General features: G+C 37.4%; 1 protein-coding gene across 1 annotated transcript in view; it reads left to right on the top strand.

Annotated features, from left to right (window-relative positions):
* Positions 1-20,130, top strand: part of LOC123662677 (lutropin-choriogonadotropic hormone receptor) — a 71,272-nt gene that overhangs the window by 47,805 nt on the left and 3,337 nt on the right. The window contains exons 6-16 of the mRNA XM_045597482.1: positions 102-173; positions 9,499-9,567; positions 10,132-10,272; positions 12,065-12,205; positions 14,987-15,052; positions 15,900-16,043; positions 17,546-17,617; positions 18,085-18,211; positions 19,473-19,653; positions 19,731-19,844; positions 19,923-20,117. Coding sequence (XP_045453438.1) covers positions 102-173; positions 9,499-9,567; positions 10,132-10,272; positions 12,065-12,205; positions 14,987-15,052; positions 15,900-16,043; positions 17,546-17,617; positions 18,085-18,211; positions 19,473-19,653; positions 19,731-19,844; positions 19,923-20,117 — 1,322 coding nt within the window. The remainder of the gene's footprint in view (positions 1-101; positions 174-9,498; positions 9,568-10,131; positions 10,273-12,064; positions 12,206-14,986; positions 15,053-15,899; positions 16,044-17,545; positions 17,618-18,084; positions 18,212-19,472; positions 19,654-19,730; positions 19,845-19,922; positions 20,118-20,130) is intronic.

Raw genomic sequence — 20,130 nt, forward strand, 5'->3', positions numbered from 1 at the left:
GAGCTGATTTCGTTTTTGTACAAAAAAAAAAATTGTAAATAAAAGCAAATTTTGTCAGACCGTTACTGTATTAGTAGATTAATGAGACCTTTCTTCGGCAGGATATTGAAGAGGAACCGCATCACGCACATCGACGAGCGCGCCTTCGCGAGCGTCCCCGCGCTGCGCGTGCTGTGAGTGTTGCCAACTAAGTATTTACATAAGCTTTCAAACGCTGCTGCAAGGGTTTGTTTTACCCTAATACAGACTACTGCAAGCCTTACATATACATATGCATCACCTTTCTATTATGTCATCGGCTTTATGCAATAATACATAAATAGCTTAACGTAACTTTCCTAGTGTAGGCCGAGAGTAAAAAATCTGGAGGAAATACTCAGTGTAGGTACTATTTTCAAATATAAAGTCATATCGTCTAAGATCCGAACTATACTGATCTTCACCCATCTGCTTAATGAATAATTATTTATTAATAATTTTATTAATTATTTTATTTCTACTTTAGTACGTTAAAGATAAATCACAAAAGGTTTGGTTGGAAAATTTCGGAAGAAAGGTTGGCCAGGCTATACTATATGAGGTAACTGCCATTCAAACCAGACTTTCAGCAGGCAACATGTGTCATCGTATTTGCAATGAAACAGCGCTTATTTTGCTGTAAGATTTATTTACTAAACATATGAGTACAGGTAACTAGAACAATACATATTGATATACCTGTTTATACCTGCCACCCAGTAGTTATGCCAGGAAAATAATAGACAAGCCAACATTTACAATCGGTAGAATATGTTGGCTAAACTTTTAAATTTGACAACCTGTACACCATATTCTGTTAAAATAAATAAATAATTATTATTAAAATTATTATTTTATTTAATAAATAATTATTATTAAATAATTATTATTAAAATTATTATTTTATTATTAAAATTATTATTTTTGTGTTGGATAATCCACTTACCGAGGAAGTCTATAGGCTATATGACAACACGCTACGACCAATAGGTGCTGAGCATTAATAAGAAATGTTACGAAAACGGAAAAAACAACCTTTTTCAGAGCTTCCGTCGCGTGCGCTGCTTAAAAGATTAAAGCTACTTAAAAATTATGTACGACGGAATTGGTCGCCATTCAAATTTGTAAACAAAAGTCCGCGACAGTATATGTCTGTATTTTAAGGTTATCATTAGAACCTTTTTTATGGTAATCAAGTTGGTTTTAAAATTGTTTTGACGACGCGTTAGCGGTCACAGCATTGGCTGTTGCGCTGGCGGTCGCGGCTTCGATCCCCGCTCACGATAGACATTTGTATTGGCCATATAGATATTTATCGTGGTCTGGGCGTTTGTGCTTGTGTATTGTGTGTGAACCCCCGACAGAAGAGAATATCCAGCTGGTGGCCGTTGAGTGTGAAACGTTTATTTCTATTTATTATTTTAAATAATGCATTATTTGTGAAGGTGGTTTTATAGACGCGATATAAATCCTTACACGCAAATAAATACGTTATTCATCACGTGTATTCCTTTTTTAACAAAATCGTCCTTGATATCATTCGATTTCAATTAATATCCTAGAAAATATCACAGTTTTAAAATAGGTTTGCAACGTATTAATGATCACAAAAAATTAAAAGATGATTATATTGCATTTATATCAGCCATAAAAGAGTGTGCTTTAGACCACATGACTGACGAAAAACTTCTTTAGCTCCATCTAATTTGTATATCCCTTGAAATTTCGTTCGCCTCACTCGACCACAGTTTTCGTAACGCTCTCGTCACGCATTCACCAGCTTATTCTTCAAAACAATCGTGCGTAAATTCTTCATCAACAAGACAATTTTATGAGGATGAACTTTGTCTTTTAAAGCAAATAGCTTTGTATTTTTAACCGACTTCCAAAAAAGGAGGAGGTTCTCAATTCGACTGTATATGTATGTTACATCAGAACTTTTAACTGGGTGGACCGATTTCGACAATTTTTTTTTAATCGAAAGGTGGTGTGTGTCAATTGGTCCCATTTAAATTTATTTGAGATTGAAAAACTACTTTTCGAGTTATATCTAATAATGCGTTTTTACTTGACGCTTTTTTCGTCGACCTACGTTGTATTATACCGCATAACTTTCTATTTGATGTACCGATTCTGATAATTCTTTTTTTTTGTTGGAAAGGAGATATCCCTAGTTTAGTACCATGATAAGGAAACCAGGATCTGATGATGGGATCCCAGAGAAATGGAGGGAAACTCTTGAAAATCCGCAATAACTTTTTACTGGGTCTACCGATTTTGATAATACTTTTTTTGTTGGAAACAAGATATCCCTAGTTTAGTACCATGATAAGGAAACCAGGATCTGATGATGGGATCCCAGAGAATCGAGGGAAACTCTTGAAATCCGCAATAACTTTTTACTGGGTGTACCGATTTTAATAATTTTTAATTTAATCGAAAGCTGATGTTTTTCATGTGGTCACATATAAATTTTATTGAGATCTGATAACTACTTTTGGAGTAATCTTTGATAACGCGTAGTTACTTGACTATTTTTTCGTCGATCTACGTTGTATTTCTCGTCGATGTAATTGATGTCGGTTTTTTTCATTTGCGAGCAAACACAATTATTTTATAGTAAAATCAAATGTAAGGACGCACCGCGTCGCGCCGCGCTCCGGTGTAAGTCGCCCGAGTTGCACTGTAATGGCTTAAAGATATTTAACTATATTTTTTCTCAAATTAACGCGGATAAAACCGCAGGGCACAGCTTGTGTACCTATAATAATCGTAACTCGCTTTTAGTTTGAACTTTAATCCAATTACACAGAGATAGAGAACACATTTTTAATGTGATATTTTCCTTTAAAAAATACAAACTATTTGCTATTTATATGCAATAAAGTCCAAATATATGGTTTGACGGATCCATAATAAAACATTGGATCACCATGCATGTTATGCCGTCGGACCGAGCCGCTAAATAAATTAATAACATTAGCATGATAGGTACATACGATATGGATGAAAGCCACGAAGAGTGAAAGGAGGATTGAATGATACTGATTAACTTGATATATATATTTTTTCATGTCTATTTTGTGTTCTGTGTGTTTTTAATTCATTGTATTTAACTCCTTAATTATAAATTGTTAATAATGATAATGAAATGGTAAATAAATTAATAATTAAATTATAATTCACATTAATATAATATTTAAAAAAGGGAATGCACATTTTAGTTGTTTTAAAATTGTTGTTATTATTATTAAGAAATATTATTATAGTTATTGTTAATTCAAAATTTATTAAAATGTAATTATTTAATTATTTAAATGTAATTGTACTAACATTAGACTATAAGCATCATTGTTACTAACACTATATGGGCTAGTCCCGAAATAAAGATTATTATTATTATTATTATTATTATATGTAAAAGTCGTTTGTTATTGAAATTAATGTTATCGGCGGCGCGACCGAGGTCTAGAGCGTGGGCGCTTATTTATCTGCACTACAGAGATATCGTACTACTGCTAGCGCTAACAACAGTCGCGGTGTAATGGAGCGCGCCTATCAGTGCTCAGGGCTGTATTATTATCTGAACTAGTCTACATCTCATCGCGTTTTAAGCTTTATAATTATACACTTCAAAGTACAGCACGATTAATATGCCTGTTCGAAGAGGTGTTTTTTATTTCTATTTCGACTGCAAATCTCAGCCGTAAAATCATTTGAGCAAGGAGTAAAGTTATAATTGCAATAAATAAAAATATAGCGCTAACCCTGACTCTGAAAACAGTTTCGTCAAACGAATATATATCAAATACGTAATACTATGTGCACTATACTGTATAACTTATACTGCTATTACTTTAAAAGAGGTGCAAGAAATAAACTAATAAACGCGTTAGCAAAAAAAAAAACAGTACACAGACAGGTTTGGCAGTAATACCTGATTAGTTTAGAAATGGCTTATTTCAACTCACCGAAACATTTGTTTCTTTACAAAAACTCCACTACCAGTTTTCTGACCAAAATATTGCGAAAGTTTTTTTTTTTGATCAAGTTAGCAATTATCTCGGTGAGAGGATAAAATAAGTGTCGTAATCACATCGATAATTAATTGCCATCAATGATCGCGCTCTAATCTCTCAGCTCAAGGACCTTAATTTATTCGTTTCATTAATCTAACGTGATAATATTATTCATGATGTATTAGTTCGGGCGAACTCACGGATACAGACATTATTGGAATTACATTTGCTGGTAATGTAATTTACAAGTTAGAAAGCTAAAACTAAAGAAATATGATAGACCCAGCTCTTGCGCTAGCGGGCGTGGGTTCGTTTAATCATTAGTTACGACAAGCAACAATAAAATGTCTAATAAATGTATATCCAATAGCTACGAGGATAGAGTCGCATCTCTATACATGTGTAGCGCGCGTTGTACACAGTAACGTGCAGTGAGTGAGTTACTGCGACCATCGGTCACAGCAGACGCTGCGCTGCGGCCGCTGTCCGCAAGTAATGCCCTCCGAGCTGCCAATCATCGGACACCTCTCACTCATGGTTCAAGACTCCGAGGATTAATAACACGTATTCAAATACCGACTGCGACTTTCCGATCTATATTATACATTTATCTTATCGGCCTGTAACTCGCGCCTCCAGTAAATATACTGAGTGCGCTATACAGGTCTATAAATAATGAATAACGAATAAGATTTTAAGTACGCTCACACATAAAAGCTAGTAATAAGATACTTTATACATCATATCAGAGTATTTTTGAAATTTTGTTTTACAATTTTATTAATTTATAAAAGTTTCAGTATTATTTTTCCACCTTTTCCACTACCTGCTCTCATTTATCTAGTTGTAATCACTTATTCTTTTTAGAAAATGTATAATATGTCGCTTAACTTTCAGTCAATGTAGTTTGTGCCTATAATTGAGGAGACATTTATCTTTTCAGTCCCACTTGACTCATCATCCTATCGATTGCTGTCCTACCTATTAGATACCTAAATACCTAATCACTGCGGCATTCAGCAAGTTTAGCGTCTACTTTACATACACAGTACCTGTTTTACTCACTGGTGGATTAATAATTACAGAATTCCGTATCCAGAGGTACACTCGTACTATATTTTTGTTTTAATATTTCATAAAGACCTCAGTCATCTAAATGTTCTGAAGTCTGACTGTTTTAGTTCATAAACCCTCATGTTATCAAAATGCAAGAACGGCACGTACGAAGAGAATATTAAATATGTATATGAATAAATTGTAAGCAAAAATATACTTTAAAAAATTGGAAAATCCTAAAGGGCACGTCTTCACGCCCTCTGGTATCATAGCATACATAGCATAGCAGTGGATAAAGATGAAACGACAGAAAGCCCGGGTAAAGAGGGTAACCTCGAGGCCCGTACCCAGACAGGCCCTCGGGCCTGCCAGGAAGAGCCACAACCATGAAACAACAAACACTTCATTTTTAACACAGCTTATTACAATCTACAAACGGTTCGCTTAAACCGAAAATAAAAATCATCATATCAAGAATTTCGCTCTGGCGGGTACATCGTTCCATAGCTTAATTGGCTAGAGCGCCGACACGGTCAGTCGGAGACGCGGGTTCGAATCCCGCTGGAGCGGTCAATTTTTGATATGATTTTCAAAAATGTTTATTACAATCTATCCAATTTTTTTTAAATATAATTTTGAGTGTATCTGATTAATAAGAAAGCGCGTCATTCCTTGCTTCACGACTCTTTTACTGTCTTCAATAACTTCGCGCGGCTGTCCAAAGCTCGACATAAAGCAGGGACTATCCGCACGTAGTAAGTAGTAACTCGTGAGCGTAGTCGCTAAAGCAACACGGTCGAGAGCTTTCATGTCAAAAGTAGGGCAGTCATACTCGTAGCATCGACGTGTTATTTTGCACGAGTTATGAAATGAGTTGCTATTTTCTGTAGTCGATAATTGTTAGGTAAAAATGACGATGTGATTGAAGTCGTTTTTTTTTCATTTGCTAGCAAACTCAATTATTAATAGATGTTTGCTGTACATTTATAATTTATATTGTAAAATATCAAGTTACAGAATTAAATTTATAAATTTCTAATAAAATACATTTATTTGTATACAATTATTTAATGTACAAATTACAGAGTATATGTAAAAAAGAAAAATCTACTTGGAATAAATAAATAAAAATAAAAACAATGATAAATTAAACACTGATATATTGAGGACAATTAAGTTAATAACAAATAAAAATTTAGGAACCGTTTAACTTTTATTTTAAATAAATAAACATTAATTATTATTTATTTTAATCATCACTTTCAATCATAGTTATTAGTTTGTGATTACTAAAATATGACTCATACGTATGCGTACTACAGCAAGAAGTGTCGAGAAAAAGCCTTGTTACGCTTTTTTCGATCTCGCTCCCATCCCGCTCAGTGTGTGAACCGCGCGATAAGGACCTTTGTTCCAAAACATAGTCCCAGCCCTAACCATCAGCTAACGTTCTGTATCGGAATGACGCACGACAGCGTAACAATCCCGCGCCTGACCCCCTCCCGCCCCCGCACGTCATCACGTCATAACATGCAAGCGGAATTTGACCAGCGCATATTGAACCACTTTTGACATCCAACAGTGGTTAAGTTTAACTGTTGCACCCGTAACTGCATTAAAACTAATTGTGAACACAATGCTTGTTATAACTGTGCAGAACATTTAACTCTAATCTTAAGAGAATATCATCAAAAACAAATAACAAAGCTAGCGGTTAAAACATTTAAATAAATATTTTAATACAGTTGCTCAAAAAGTGGCGTATTGCAGGGACGTATAGCGTTCGGGATGTGGGCTATTACATACTCATGCTTTTTTTTTACCTTTCCCGAAATCGTGCGTTCTCTTTCCCAACTGTCAAAATAATGTCTATTAAAAAGAAAAACCAACCATGAAGTTTTTACTAAAAAAATTCATAGAAGTTTTTATGATTCATGCAAATACGTATATTTCTAAAATGAAGCTACTACTTTTTTTCAATATTACATTTAATGATTTGATTGAATGAGTTTGGTTAGGTTTCATTTCATTTCATCTCATTAAATTTCATTTTCATTTCATATCCGACACGGTCAGTCGGAGATGCGGGTTCGAACCCCGTGGAGCGGTCAATTTTTGATATGATATTCAAAAATGTTCATTTCATATCAATAAAAAACTTCTACTGAAGACTTGGCTGTATGGGCATAGTTCCCTTTACCTACCAGATGGGTGAAAAAAAAACTCTGCTTATATTCTACGGTTGGCGCCATTTTTCAGAAATTTTCTTTTTATTATTTTATTAAATTGCTTCCTTTTTTCGCAACTGTATTAAAAATAGTCGTTCAGTACACGTGCGGAACCATCGTTGCAACTTGTTCCGACTGTCAACCCTCGCCCTCGGCTGCGCCTCGGCTCGGGTAGACATTTGTCGGCACTCTTTGCATTGACAGCCTTTCCACTAATGAAATATACTATTATCGACTTTTTCTACTTCAAGTATTCAGCGAGCACGCACACTAACGCTCATCAGCTCATCGGACAAACCAGTCTTATTTTACGTTCTCTGATTTTATTCGAAAAAACAATTTACATAAGTCGGTGGAACAACTAAATGGTAAAACAGCGCAACTGGATGGCCACTAATGTAGAACTCGTAATAACAAATAGATTGCAGCTCCGGAAAGCCTTTATTCAAGCTTAGCTCATAGAAAAACGTCCTATTGTTTCTATAAAGTAAGTATATGATAGCTCGCTTCACTGGGTCGGTGATAAAACCGCGTCTTATTTAAATATTATTAAAATATAGTTGGCTAGTACAAACTGTTGTGGAAACACGGAGAGGCTAAAATAAACTACTAAAAAAAGCTATCCCTGTATTGATCGGTTCCTCTTGCCGACCTGTAGTTAAACAAACATAGGCAATAATCAAAACCAGAAGCAATTCGTAGCAGTTACGACATTAAAACTTCAATAAAAGGAGAACCTGAGTATTTTAACGACAGTGCATAAAAATACTCCACTATGAGGAGGCCTGCATTGCTTAAACATACTTCAAACTCATTTACAAGAGAACATTATGACGTTTCTTATAATTTAAAATTAAAAGTAATAACTCTACTGTCAGTTAGTTATCAAAAACGTTGTAAAGGTTTATAGAGATTATACCATTTATATTCAAATTAATAAAATAAATCACGTGAATAACACAAGTCCTGTTCGAAAGTATCAGTCTTGTTTTTCATAGTGCACATTCAGTAGTTAATCGCTTAATCGCGCGCTGCGGGAACCGCTTAATGTCCTTCAGGCACCCTCCCCTCCCCCTCCTCACCTCGCACGCGCTGCTCCCCCGACCCACTATCTAGCGAGCTATTCACCTACAACTAGCACCAGCGACTGGTATGCGTACCATAGACAAGTTCATTAGTCAACGTCTCATTACTGGTAGCAACACAAACCTGATTTCTGAACGCAGAAGCAGCTTCGAGTATCCAAACATCTGTACAAACGTAAGAGATAATGATCTGTAAATGTTTACAAAATGTCCGATGTTAAATCTCTACCTTAACCCACTGCAGCATAAGGAAACATACCAATCTTATTTTATTTATTGCTTACGAACATGCGTCTAATTTATAAGCTTATTTCTGGCTCATATTTATATATAAACCGAGCAATATTGAGAACGGCTATTAGCCATGAATTCGACTGTCATTATTTATGGGGGCGCTGTATTTATTTGGCAACACAAACAATAACCGAGTTTGATGAATGCGAGTGTTTGAGCGCGAAATTGAAAGGCTCGTCTCGAAGCGCTGCGCCGTGTCAGCAGCGGAGCGCGCAAATATCATCCGCGGTGATTAATTTGTCGACGAGCGAGAAGCGAGTGAATCCTCCGAAGCTCGCGTCGTTACTCAATCCGTGTGTACTCAATCAACAAGTTACAATTCCTATTACTGTTTACACGTCTCTATGAATACTCCGCACTCGTACGTCTTAACGGTTGACGGGGCGACGCACGATATACATATTATTACGTCGATAACATAAAAAGTAAAAGTAACGAAAGTAAATTGAACAAAACAAACTTCTCCACGACTAAATATTATTTGTGTATTATTATTATTTTTCATTAACGTAATTTAAATAACGTTCAATTATAACTTTGTGTTACAACCCAAGAAAAGAAATAAAAATGTAAACTGTAAAAATCAATTTAGCTAAGATATTTCGAAAAACTTCAAGATTCTTCTTTAAGTACATCAAAGGTCAACGGCATGCAACGTGTGACTAAAAATGCTAAAAGTCCATTGTCCGAACGGTTTCGTTGTCATAAAATTAGTCTTTTACTGTTTGTCACTTCAAGAACAACTTAACAAGTAGATCCTTGACATAAAAAGGTTACAAAGAAGTTGTTTTTGTGCAGGCGACTCGAAGATAACCTTCTAAGCGAGCTGCCACCCGCCGTCCATCTTTTGCCGATGCTCGAAGACTTGTAAGTATTAAACGTATCAAAGAGGGCGAGTGACGCTACTGAACTTAGATATTCATTTTACTCCAATTGTCGATTGTTCTAGTAACTGCTCGTAATATATTTTGTGAGATTTCGCAGTATAACATTTTTATAACTTGAGAAACTTTTCTCCTTTACCTCCCTATTACAAATAAACAAAACAATGAGGGGTTGACAATCTACGCGCTCGATCGCTAAGAGACCAAGATCAATGTTTCTACTCTGTATTACTTGGGTACTTTTGAAAGTATAGATACTTTGTAGAGCACCGGCATTTTTGCGGGTTCGATTCCCGCTCGGAATGAATACTTGTATTTGTACAAATATTTGTTTCCGGTTTGGGTGTCTTTGGAGATGTCTCCACCGCGCCTTTGAGAGCATGTTAAGTTATCATAAAAACCAGATAACGATCGTCACTCATATATAGTATGGAATATATCCGCAAACCCGCAATGGAGCATCTGGATTAAGCTTGGATCCTTATCGTACATGGATAAAAAGGCCTATAGAAATTCGTTGAAGCTAAAGCTAACACGTTGTTGGCAGGTCCCTGGCGAACAACCGCATCGAGCGCGTGTCACCGGGACTGCAGGCGTGTTCGCGGCTAGCGCGCCTGGAGCTGCGCGCCAACCCACTGTCGCAGCTGCACGCGCACGCGCTCGACCACCTGCCGCGCCTCACCACTCTGTACGTCTACCAAACTGCCTTTATTTTTTCTGATTGTATATTGCTGTTGGCCCTATTGGCCTTGACAGTGTCACCGGGTGGAGTGACCGGGTACTAAGACCTAGCCGTGAAAGAAGAAGTGGAGCCCTTTGGGAAGGCTCGGGATGCCCGTTGGTCCTAAGGGTGTCTCCTAGCGAGATCGCACTTCAGCTTAGGCTGAAGTCGGAGTGGAGAAAGCGCTGTGCGGAGCGCTGAGTCGGGCTAAGGGCAGCCCGGCACGTCCCTGGGCGCGTGCAATCCATCAGCACAAGGGGACCTCACCTCTGCCGGCCAAACTGCCTTCGTTGATAAAGCTTTTATGAAATATAAAATATATGAAAGCTATAACCATTGCTAACTTAATGTTTTTTTAAAAGAATCGGTATCGTTTCCCTGTATAGAACGGCGAGATAACCTCATTTCGTTTCGAGATTTGTCCTATTTCTGTTGATACCGTTTCCTAATGCAAGTTTGTTATCGTGTTTATCGGCCAAGTGTCCGCAGAAAAGAGACTGCAATATACAGTTAGAAACTCGTAAGCACTTCGCTCAAGGCTACGGTCAGACAGCTGATATTAATCTAATCGAAATATGTACAATATGTCGAAGTATTCCCATTACGGAGTGAAAGTAAAAGTAATCAGCGACCACTTCGACCGGTAACGTATTGTGTATGATATATTCTGTATAATGTGGTCGATTACATCAATTATAACATTCCAATATTCGGTAAATCCTACAGGACATGGAATGGGTTTTGGTACAACGCTTATGTAATTTACATATAACGGCTGGACAGTAACTAGCCATTGCCCTAACTGTCACGATATTAATCCTTTCAGTATCGACGTTTGTTAGGGTCGTGGTGTTTATTTAAATGTTTTACATGCAAATATTACATGGAAAAATTATGTATTATGTGTTTGTATTCTTAATGTAGCTACACACCAATCGCTTTAAAATTTACAATATTTTTATATTGTTGTTTTCCGTACACTGTTGCACTTATCAATACTTAAACACAATTTTTACTGGCGTCGCGATAGTAACTTTCGATCGATTGTATCATGCTATTCTATAAGGTAGGGTTTACGAAGTTAAATATTCCTTGGTTCTATCATATCAATCAGCTTACGTAACCTGACAACATGAAGCATGTAGGTACCTACTCGTAGATATTATTGCGTGCGGCGTGCGTAGCTCGGTGCAAGGAGCAAGTGAAACGGCGTGAGTCAGTCGCTGCAAGTTTGGCGGAACGAGGTCATTCAGTGCACGAGGCGAGGACCGCGCAGGGATGAGGGCAGGAGGAGGAGGGGGCTCGGACCGCGGAGTGCAGAATACACACACGGCGGACATGCCGCTCGACGAGTGTCCAATTATAGATAATGTCAGCATCCACTGACCTGACCACTTCAACGTGTGATGAACTGCAATCATCTGCATTCGAATCGACGTCATCGAATTACTCAATCACTTATGTTTTATTAGGTCACGGACCTCGAGAACGGCGACTTGCGAATAATTTAATTTTTTTTTATACCACTAGTTCACCAAACCAGCATACGGCTCACCTGATGGAAAGCGATTACCGTAGCTTATAGACACCTGCAACACCAGAAGCATCGCAAGCTCGTGTCCGATCCTACCCGCGATCCCCCCAGGAGCTCTGGTTGTCTCACTCCCCATAGGAACCCAACACTGCTTGAAAGCAGTATTGTTAACTCTGTGAATGCCCTATTCGACGCGAGTGAAGTAAGCAGCGTGTTGTGTGGCAGCGTGCTGTCGGAGGCGCGCGGGCTGCAGCGCTTGCCGGCGCTGAACGGCTCGTCGCGGCTGCGCACGCTGCGCGCCGACCGCGCGCGCCTGCTCCACGTGCCGCACGAGCTGTGCGGCCACGCGCCGCAGCTGCGCGCGCTGTGAGTCCCTCTGTGCCTGACACTCCCGCTTCATTGTGTTATATAAGGAACTGTAAAATGTAATCAATTCAAGTTTATTACAAAAGTAAATCTCTTGAGGATTATAGAATAACTAGCTATGCCCGCGACTTCGTCCGGCTGGAATTTAACAAAACAGTTATTGTTCAGTTCGCAGTTATAAAATGAAAGTAGCCTAAGTTACTCCTTGCTACATCAGGTATCTGCCAGTGAATGTCCTGTCAAAATCGGTCCAGCCGTTTCAGAGATTAGCTGGAACAAACAGACAAACAGACAGAGAGACAGACAAAAATTGTAAAAAATGTTATTTTGGTATATGTACCGTGTAAACACCCATATGCTTTAGTATAAAGCGGTTATTTTAATATTACAAACAGACACTCCAATTTTATTTATTTGTATAGATTAATTATCGTCTAAATGATGTAGTGTAAAAGACGACGTTTAATAAAAGTATTTGTTTTTATATAAAAATCAATTTGTTACTACCAAATGTGCACTAGAAATGTATCAATTTTTATTATATTTATGGTTCACTGTTTTGGCGATAATGGCTTACTCATAAAAGATAGAGTACCTGGGTGACCGAGCTTAGCTCGGTATCTATACATATGATAAAATGGTAGGAAAGTCAAAACTGTACATTGAATATTTTATAAAAAGAATACTTGGAGTGTGATCTACAATCGATGCTGAAAGCCAAAAATATAGTTTTTAGAATTTTTGTCTGTTAAAACGGCGTTGGAAGGCCTATAGCATTCTCGATAAGTTATAATTTTTATGGTCAAATCAATTCTAAGGCTAAACTACTAATTTTAAAAGTATGAAATTATTAAAGGATATTGATTTTATACCAAATGTATAGTTATATATACCTAAGTATTAACTAAGATAACCTATTCTACATTTCTCTCCTAAGGGATCAAAGGGGTTTGGAGGTACATTTAATGTCTGTCACTGTAAATTTGTCGATAGCATGTGCAATAACGTTTCGATGTGAGACAAGTCGCGGGCGTAGGATAGCAACTCCTGCGCGATAACTTGAATTTGCTTGCAGCGATACTATACATATAGAAGCACCTTTCCGTTCTTTATAATTCACTTGTATTCTCACTGCAACGTATTTCGAGAACTTTCTTGACTGATCTCGCGTCAGCTTTCTTTGTAGTCAAAGTAATCCTTACGCTATGACTTGTACGGTTTTATGGTCAGTTCGGGGGGTAATAAAACTGTTTGCACAGACACCAACGATACTTTTGCCTGTCGAAAACGATCTGAATTTGAATTATCTGTGCTTGTTATGAATTCTTTCTGTTTGAACCAGCTCTAATTAAATAAATTATTGTTATAGCGGACACTTTATAATCGATACTGAAGGCACTTTATTTTAAATTTTTTGATGCTCATCTTCTTTTGGCGCATTAAAGAAAAATAATGAGAATAAATTTACAAAAAAAAAAACCGACGCCCTGAAGTTAGTTCTAAAAAGAAGAAGTTAGCAGCTACCCAATGACCTTTTTTTTGTTCGTCTGTCTGTATCAGCCGCGCATCATGGCGAAACTATAGGAATGAATTTAAATGAAACATTAATTTAACTGTGCGAAATAGTACACTTTTATCACGGAATTAATTTCTATTCCCATGGGAAAGAATTTAAAGTAAAAATAAATTGTATCACGAAAGTCGCGAGTACAGCTTGTGAATAATAACAAATCAATTTATTTCAATCAATTATAATATATCAATCAATTATATTATAATCAATTATAATCAATTATATTTTATTTATTACGAGAATAAAACGTTTTCACCAAAGCCTACCTACAATACAATCACGCGCGAATTGCTGTAACAAAAAATAAGTCATTTTATTTTTATTTTTTATTCTTGTTCATCTATCATATCACTTCTATTTATTATAAAAAAAATGTAAACAAATTTTACCTACTTATAAAGCAGTGCAGTACATCTATTGCTTCACATTGGGTTTATACAACTGTTGAAAATTTGTATTGATTCTACACACGCTTCTGAAATTGATCCATCTCTGATCGATCTTCGAATTTTTGTTTTAAATAAAAGAAAACGTGTCCTTGACCACACAGTTAACTCGTTAACCACAAATAATGTACTATGAACACTGCCGTCTAGTTTTAAGGCGGTGTCGTCCAGTCTCTCCAGCGCTTGCTAAGACTTTTAAAGAGCTTTGGTCTTTAATGTCAACGCTGATTTTTGTGTCGCCTTCTAATCGAGGTCACCCCGCTGTATCGTGAGACCTCTCGACAGTACTCGCAACCTCGACCGAACTATTATTGAATGCTTGCACGCTGCTAGTTGCGATTGACGTGGGCTGAATAAATACCGTTTGGCAACAAATTGTTAGGACAAGTTTTAATTTAATTAATTGTTAGTACACTCTAAAAAATCTCTAAAAAGAAATGTCAGAAGTGAAACTTCTTTGCCAAACTAATTTTTATCTCGTTTATATTTATACAAATCTAAAGCTTTAGATTTCCGTTCCAGCGTCATCGACAAAAACGTTGCCGTTTCATCCGTAACAAATTTACCCTCATACGCCTGAAGAAGTTTCACTTCAGAAATCTAAGTTTTTAACTAACCAAGTAAGGGTAGTAAAATAAACATCTCTGTAGTGATGTAAATATCCATAAGTTTTTATTGTACTTGTAAAAAAAATACATTTATAAAAGTGTAGCATTAGCCTGGTGAGATTTTCAAAGCAGTCCTATGCACATATGCCCGCAGGGACCTCCGCTCGAACCAGTTGCAGCGTGTACCGCGCCTGCACGACTGCGCGGAACTGCGCGTGCTGTGAGTATCTACACTACTGCGATAGTAGGGGCCTATCGAAGGCACTACTTAGCAATTACCAATCATACAATCAACTCGCACTAAATAATAGTTGAGACATTTACGTTACCCAGGATTAAAGAACAAACTAAATCTTTGACATTTTAAACTTTAAACGTTTGTAAAAAGCTAAATAAATGTAAATTACATTTGTAAAATAGCTTTACGTGATAAATTCGTTTTGAGAGGTGAACCTTCTTATTGAGTTAACCCTATATAAATACAAAAATGTCTAACAATTGAATTTTCTAGACTCTAATTATGAAAATTCTACAAACAACAGACGCGCAGGTCTGACGAGTTGTAAATGCACTTATCAGTTAAGCACACAATTTTCAGCGATAACAAAGTAAATTATGCTCGGAGCCGCTCTAAAGATATTCGACGTGGCACGCGAGCTTTGTACGTTTCGTCTATTAAAGTACGTCCTTTATAAATATATTACTCTTTATAAAGATGTCGGTAATCCTTTGTCAGCGAGTCGTGTTTTCCTCGAATTATCCACTGCGCAAATCAATTTCATTTTGAAATTACGATCTTGGAATTGTTTGTCTGTTTGCAGCCACGCGCAATTTTCAATAACTATTTATGCATGCGTAGTGTAATAATAATACTGATATGAGTGGTGCAGTAAACCACTGCACACAAGATAATTCTCTGCTGAATCTACATTCCGAATCGAGGATGGCTTCACTTTTAACGACCCGACCGACGACGGCCTATTTGAATGAGGTTGTTTTTGAATGTGGTTCGCACGTGGGCACGTAGTAGTGGGGACGTAGTTGAACGCGTTGCTCGGTTGTGGCAGCGAGGTGTCGGACAACCGCATCGAGTCGCTGGGCGACGGCGCGCTGCGCGGGCTGCGGCGCCTGCACGACCTGCTGGCGGCGCGCAACCGAGTGCGGCGCGTGCCCGCCGACGCCTTCGCGCACACGCCGCTGCTGCAGCTGCTGTGAGCACCACTTACACCCCACGCTTTACTTACCCGATCAGAGATAACGCTACTCTTATCTATTTTCTTATTAACAAACTCTATGAACACTTACTACCTATTCTACGGGACTTACCGAGATTAGGCGACCATGCGTCTGCGAAGTCGCCGAAATATCGGCAGTTTCAAAATAAAAATAACAAAATATATTTTTCAACCGAATTTTATTTGTCATATAGATTTGAGCGAAAACTGACAAGTAGTTTTTGAGTTATCCTGAATATTGCGTATTTAATTGACTATTTTTTAGACTACTTAAGAATAATAAAATGAGAACAACAGCAAAGTTAATATTGTTTTCTAATGTTTACGCGAATTTCACTTATTCACGGCAGGACGAAGGCTGAGGCTGTGTTGAGAAAAGTTGTTTCATGGTAACAAAGTTAACGTTAATATCCTTATTTATTACTAGTCGATCTAAATTAAAATCTGTTTTTTTTTTTGTTTGATAACAAACAATTATTAGCTTTATAAAGATTATTTTTGTTTACAGATGAGTTTACAATAGAAATAAAAACGTACCTATATTATTAATATCGCAGGCGCTGGAGAACCTCCTCGTCCCGCCTCCGCTGTTGCGCTTGTCACTTTTCACTCAACTTAAAATAATTCCACGAACTTTGGCGATAATGTGGCTCGTGCCTGTACAAAGTTATTTCCTGCATTATATTATTAGAAGCTTTACCGTCTAACGCCGTCAGCGATTAATCTTCCGAATACTCGCTTATTGAATATTCAATAGCGAGACCTTATGCGATCTGATAACCATAAACGGCGTCGCCGGCGACCACAAAAGGTCTTCAAAAGCGATGAGCGCCGCAATAATATGAATATTCGATGTATTTTTTTTTTTACCTTGCCAAATCGTTTACTCATATTTTTTATCCACTTTATGTTCGAAATACGAGTAGTCCGTCACAATTAACATTGCGTAGTTTTTAATAAAACGAATTTCAAATGAATTAATATGTAAATTATTTTAAATACAAAATAATCAGAATAAGCGTTTAGCATTAATTAACTCTATATGTAGTTGATAACACAATTGTGTTTCACGTCGTAATAGACGTAGAAACTAAGCTAACCCAAACAATCAGCAAGTTAATAATGCACAAACTAAACAGCCTAACCCTCGTTCGAAACTCGCCAACTCGTAATTAATGTCATTAAGCACTCAAACGGCTAACGACATTAATAAATTTAAGGTTTTCGACCATTTTCAACAATTGTGTATCTGTTTTCAAATTAAAACAAAACAATCTTAAAATGTCAAATGTTAGGATTGTTTCGTTTTTGTAAAATGCACGAAAATATTTGTGAATATGATGTAAAAAACTCTCGTTCAACTAAATATATTACAAGGAGAGGGTAATCAGTACGAACAATATGTAATGCAATCTCTCGCTGTCCTCGACGACTTATCGCGATGCAACTCTAAGCTTATTTACTGCGTGTGTTTTCAGTGACCTCGAGGATAACCAAATAGAGCACATCGACATGGAAGCGTTCGTCCCCGTTCCTAAATTGGAGGACTTGTAAGTTAATTCTCACTGGTCTCAGTTCACTCGATAACGAACTTCATTTATTACATTTAGACGAGGACGAAAACTTACTTCGATTTCACAAATACTTATTATTTTAATGTAATAAATATCTCAAATGAACCCTAAAGTATCGCCATCTAACTTTACCTGTCACAATAAATAATTTTTGGTATTATGTTATCGGTCACCAACCCGCCTGCCCAGCGTGGTGACTATGGGCAACACACATGAGTTCACGCATTTTTGGCGCGAACTTGTGGAGGCCTATGTCCAGCAGTGGACTGCAATAGGCTGAAATGATGACTGATGATTATGTTATCGCTACATTAGAAATACTTTATAATAGATCGTTGTTGCTTTGACTTTAAATAAAATTATACTTAACGCTGCAAATATCCTTATATTATGGGGAGCAAAGCGTTTTCGTCAACAGGAGGTACGATGATTATAATTTCCAGGAACGTCGGCAACAACATATTTCCCTTCCTGCCGGCGAGCGGGCTCCAGCGCCTGCTTCACCTAAAGGCTCACAACAACCCCGCGCTGCGCCGCTTTCATCCCCCGGAAGTTTTCCCTAGGATACAGGTCAGTTCGGATTACGTTTTAACTTTATAAAGAGAATAATTGTGTTTGCAGGCAAACGAAAAAAAAACGACTTCAATTATATCGACAAGTAATACAACGTACTTAGACGAAATAATATCAAAATTGTGTTTGCTCGCAAACGAAAAAAAAACCGACTTCAATTACATCGACGAGTAATACAACGTAGATCGACGAAAAAATAGTCAAGTAACTACGCGTTATCAAAGATTACTCAAAAAGTAGTTATCAGATCTCAATAAAATTTATATGTGACCACATGACAAACATCAGCTTTCGATTTAATTAAAAATTATTAAAATCGGTACACCCAGTAAAAAGTTATTGCGGATTTTCAAGTTTCCCTCGATTTCTCTGGGATCACATCATCAGATCCTGGTTTCCTTATCATGTTACTAAACTAGGGATATCTTCTTTCCAACAAAAAAAGAATTATAAAAACGGTACATCCAGTAGAAAGTTATGCGGTATAATACAACGTAGGTTGACGAAAAAAGCGTCAAGTAAAAACGCATTATTAGATATAACTCGAAAAGTAGTTGTTAGATCTCAAATAAATTTAAATGGGACGAATTGACACACATCACCTTTCGATTAAAAAAAAATTGTCGAAATCGGTCCACACGGGCAAAAGTTCTGATGTAACATACATTAAAAAAAAAATACAGTCGAATTGAGAACCTCCTCCTTTTTTGGAATTCGGTTAAAAATAGTCAAGTAAATACGCATTATCAATCAGATCTCGATGAAATTTAAATGATAAACATCGGCTTTCGATTAATTTAAAAATCATCAAAATCGGTACACCCAGTAAATTAAATGGAATGAAATAAAATGAAATGAAAACATTTATTTCGACATAATCTTAATCTCGAAATCGGCTCCAACGATTTTCGTGTAATTTACTATGCAGAGGATTTCGGGAAAAATAAATCGATATAGCTAGGATTCATTTTTTAGAAAATGTCGTTTTATCCCTGTTTTTAGGCAATGAAAAAATTATCGATTATTTTTTTCTTTTTATTTCTAATTGCACTCATGATTTATTATTTAAATAACCAGTTCATATTTTTTAATATTATGTTGGTAAAATCGGAAAATATTACTCATATTTTATCAATATGTAATTCGTATTTAAATATTATTTCCAATAAACACGATTTACTAAAAATACCGCGCTAAGCTCGATCACCCAGGTACTTTAGGTTATGAAGCATGGTCTTTCACGCGGATCGTTTTCTAGACGCTGGTGTTGTCGTACGCGTACCACTGCTGCGAGTTCATGCCGCTGATGGAGGGCGGCGCCGAGGCGAGCGCGGCGCCCGGCGCCGAGCCGGAGCAGTTCAGCGACCTCGTGCTGCTGCCGCCCGCGCACGTCGACCTCGCCACCTGGGCCAACGCCACCGACATCTGGCCGCACTACTGTACGATACCAGACCTCGCCACGTTCTCTGTTTACACCAGAATTGTCTTCTTATTCGTTAAAATCTATTTTGTTTAGTGAACGCTACAGAAGAGAGTAGTTCGCGGCTGGCGGCAATAGGCTGGAGTGAAGTAGCGGCTGCGGAGCTCAAGTCCAGCGGGACACGTCGCGTGCGCTGCCTGCCGCTGCCGGGTGAGAACTGTCGTTTGTCTGAAAGATCGTAGCGAAGGTACTAAGCGGCAAAAGTAAAGCATTTTTTTTTCTGTTCAGGTCCTTTTCTACCGTGTGTGGATTTATTCGACTGGTGGACTTTGCGATGTGGAGTATGGGCCATATTCCTGTTGGCGCTGCTGGGAAACGGCACAGTAGTTTTCGTGCTCATTTTCAGTCGTAGTCGAATCGATGTGCCTCGATTCCTCGTTACAAACCTTGCCGCTGCAGACTTTTTTATGGGCATTTATTTAGGTAGCTATTACTT

This window comes from Melitaea cinxia, chromosome 19, assembly GCF_905220565.1.
Source record: "Melitaea cinxia chromosome 19, ilMelCinx1.1, whole genome shotgun sequence".
Taxonomy (NCBI): Eukaryota; Metazoa; Arthropoda; class Insecta; order Lepidoptera; family Nymphalidae; genus Melitaea; species Melitaea cinxia.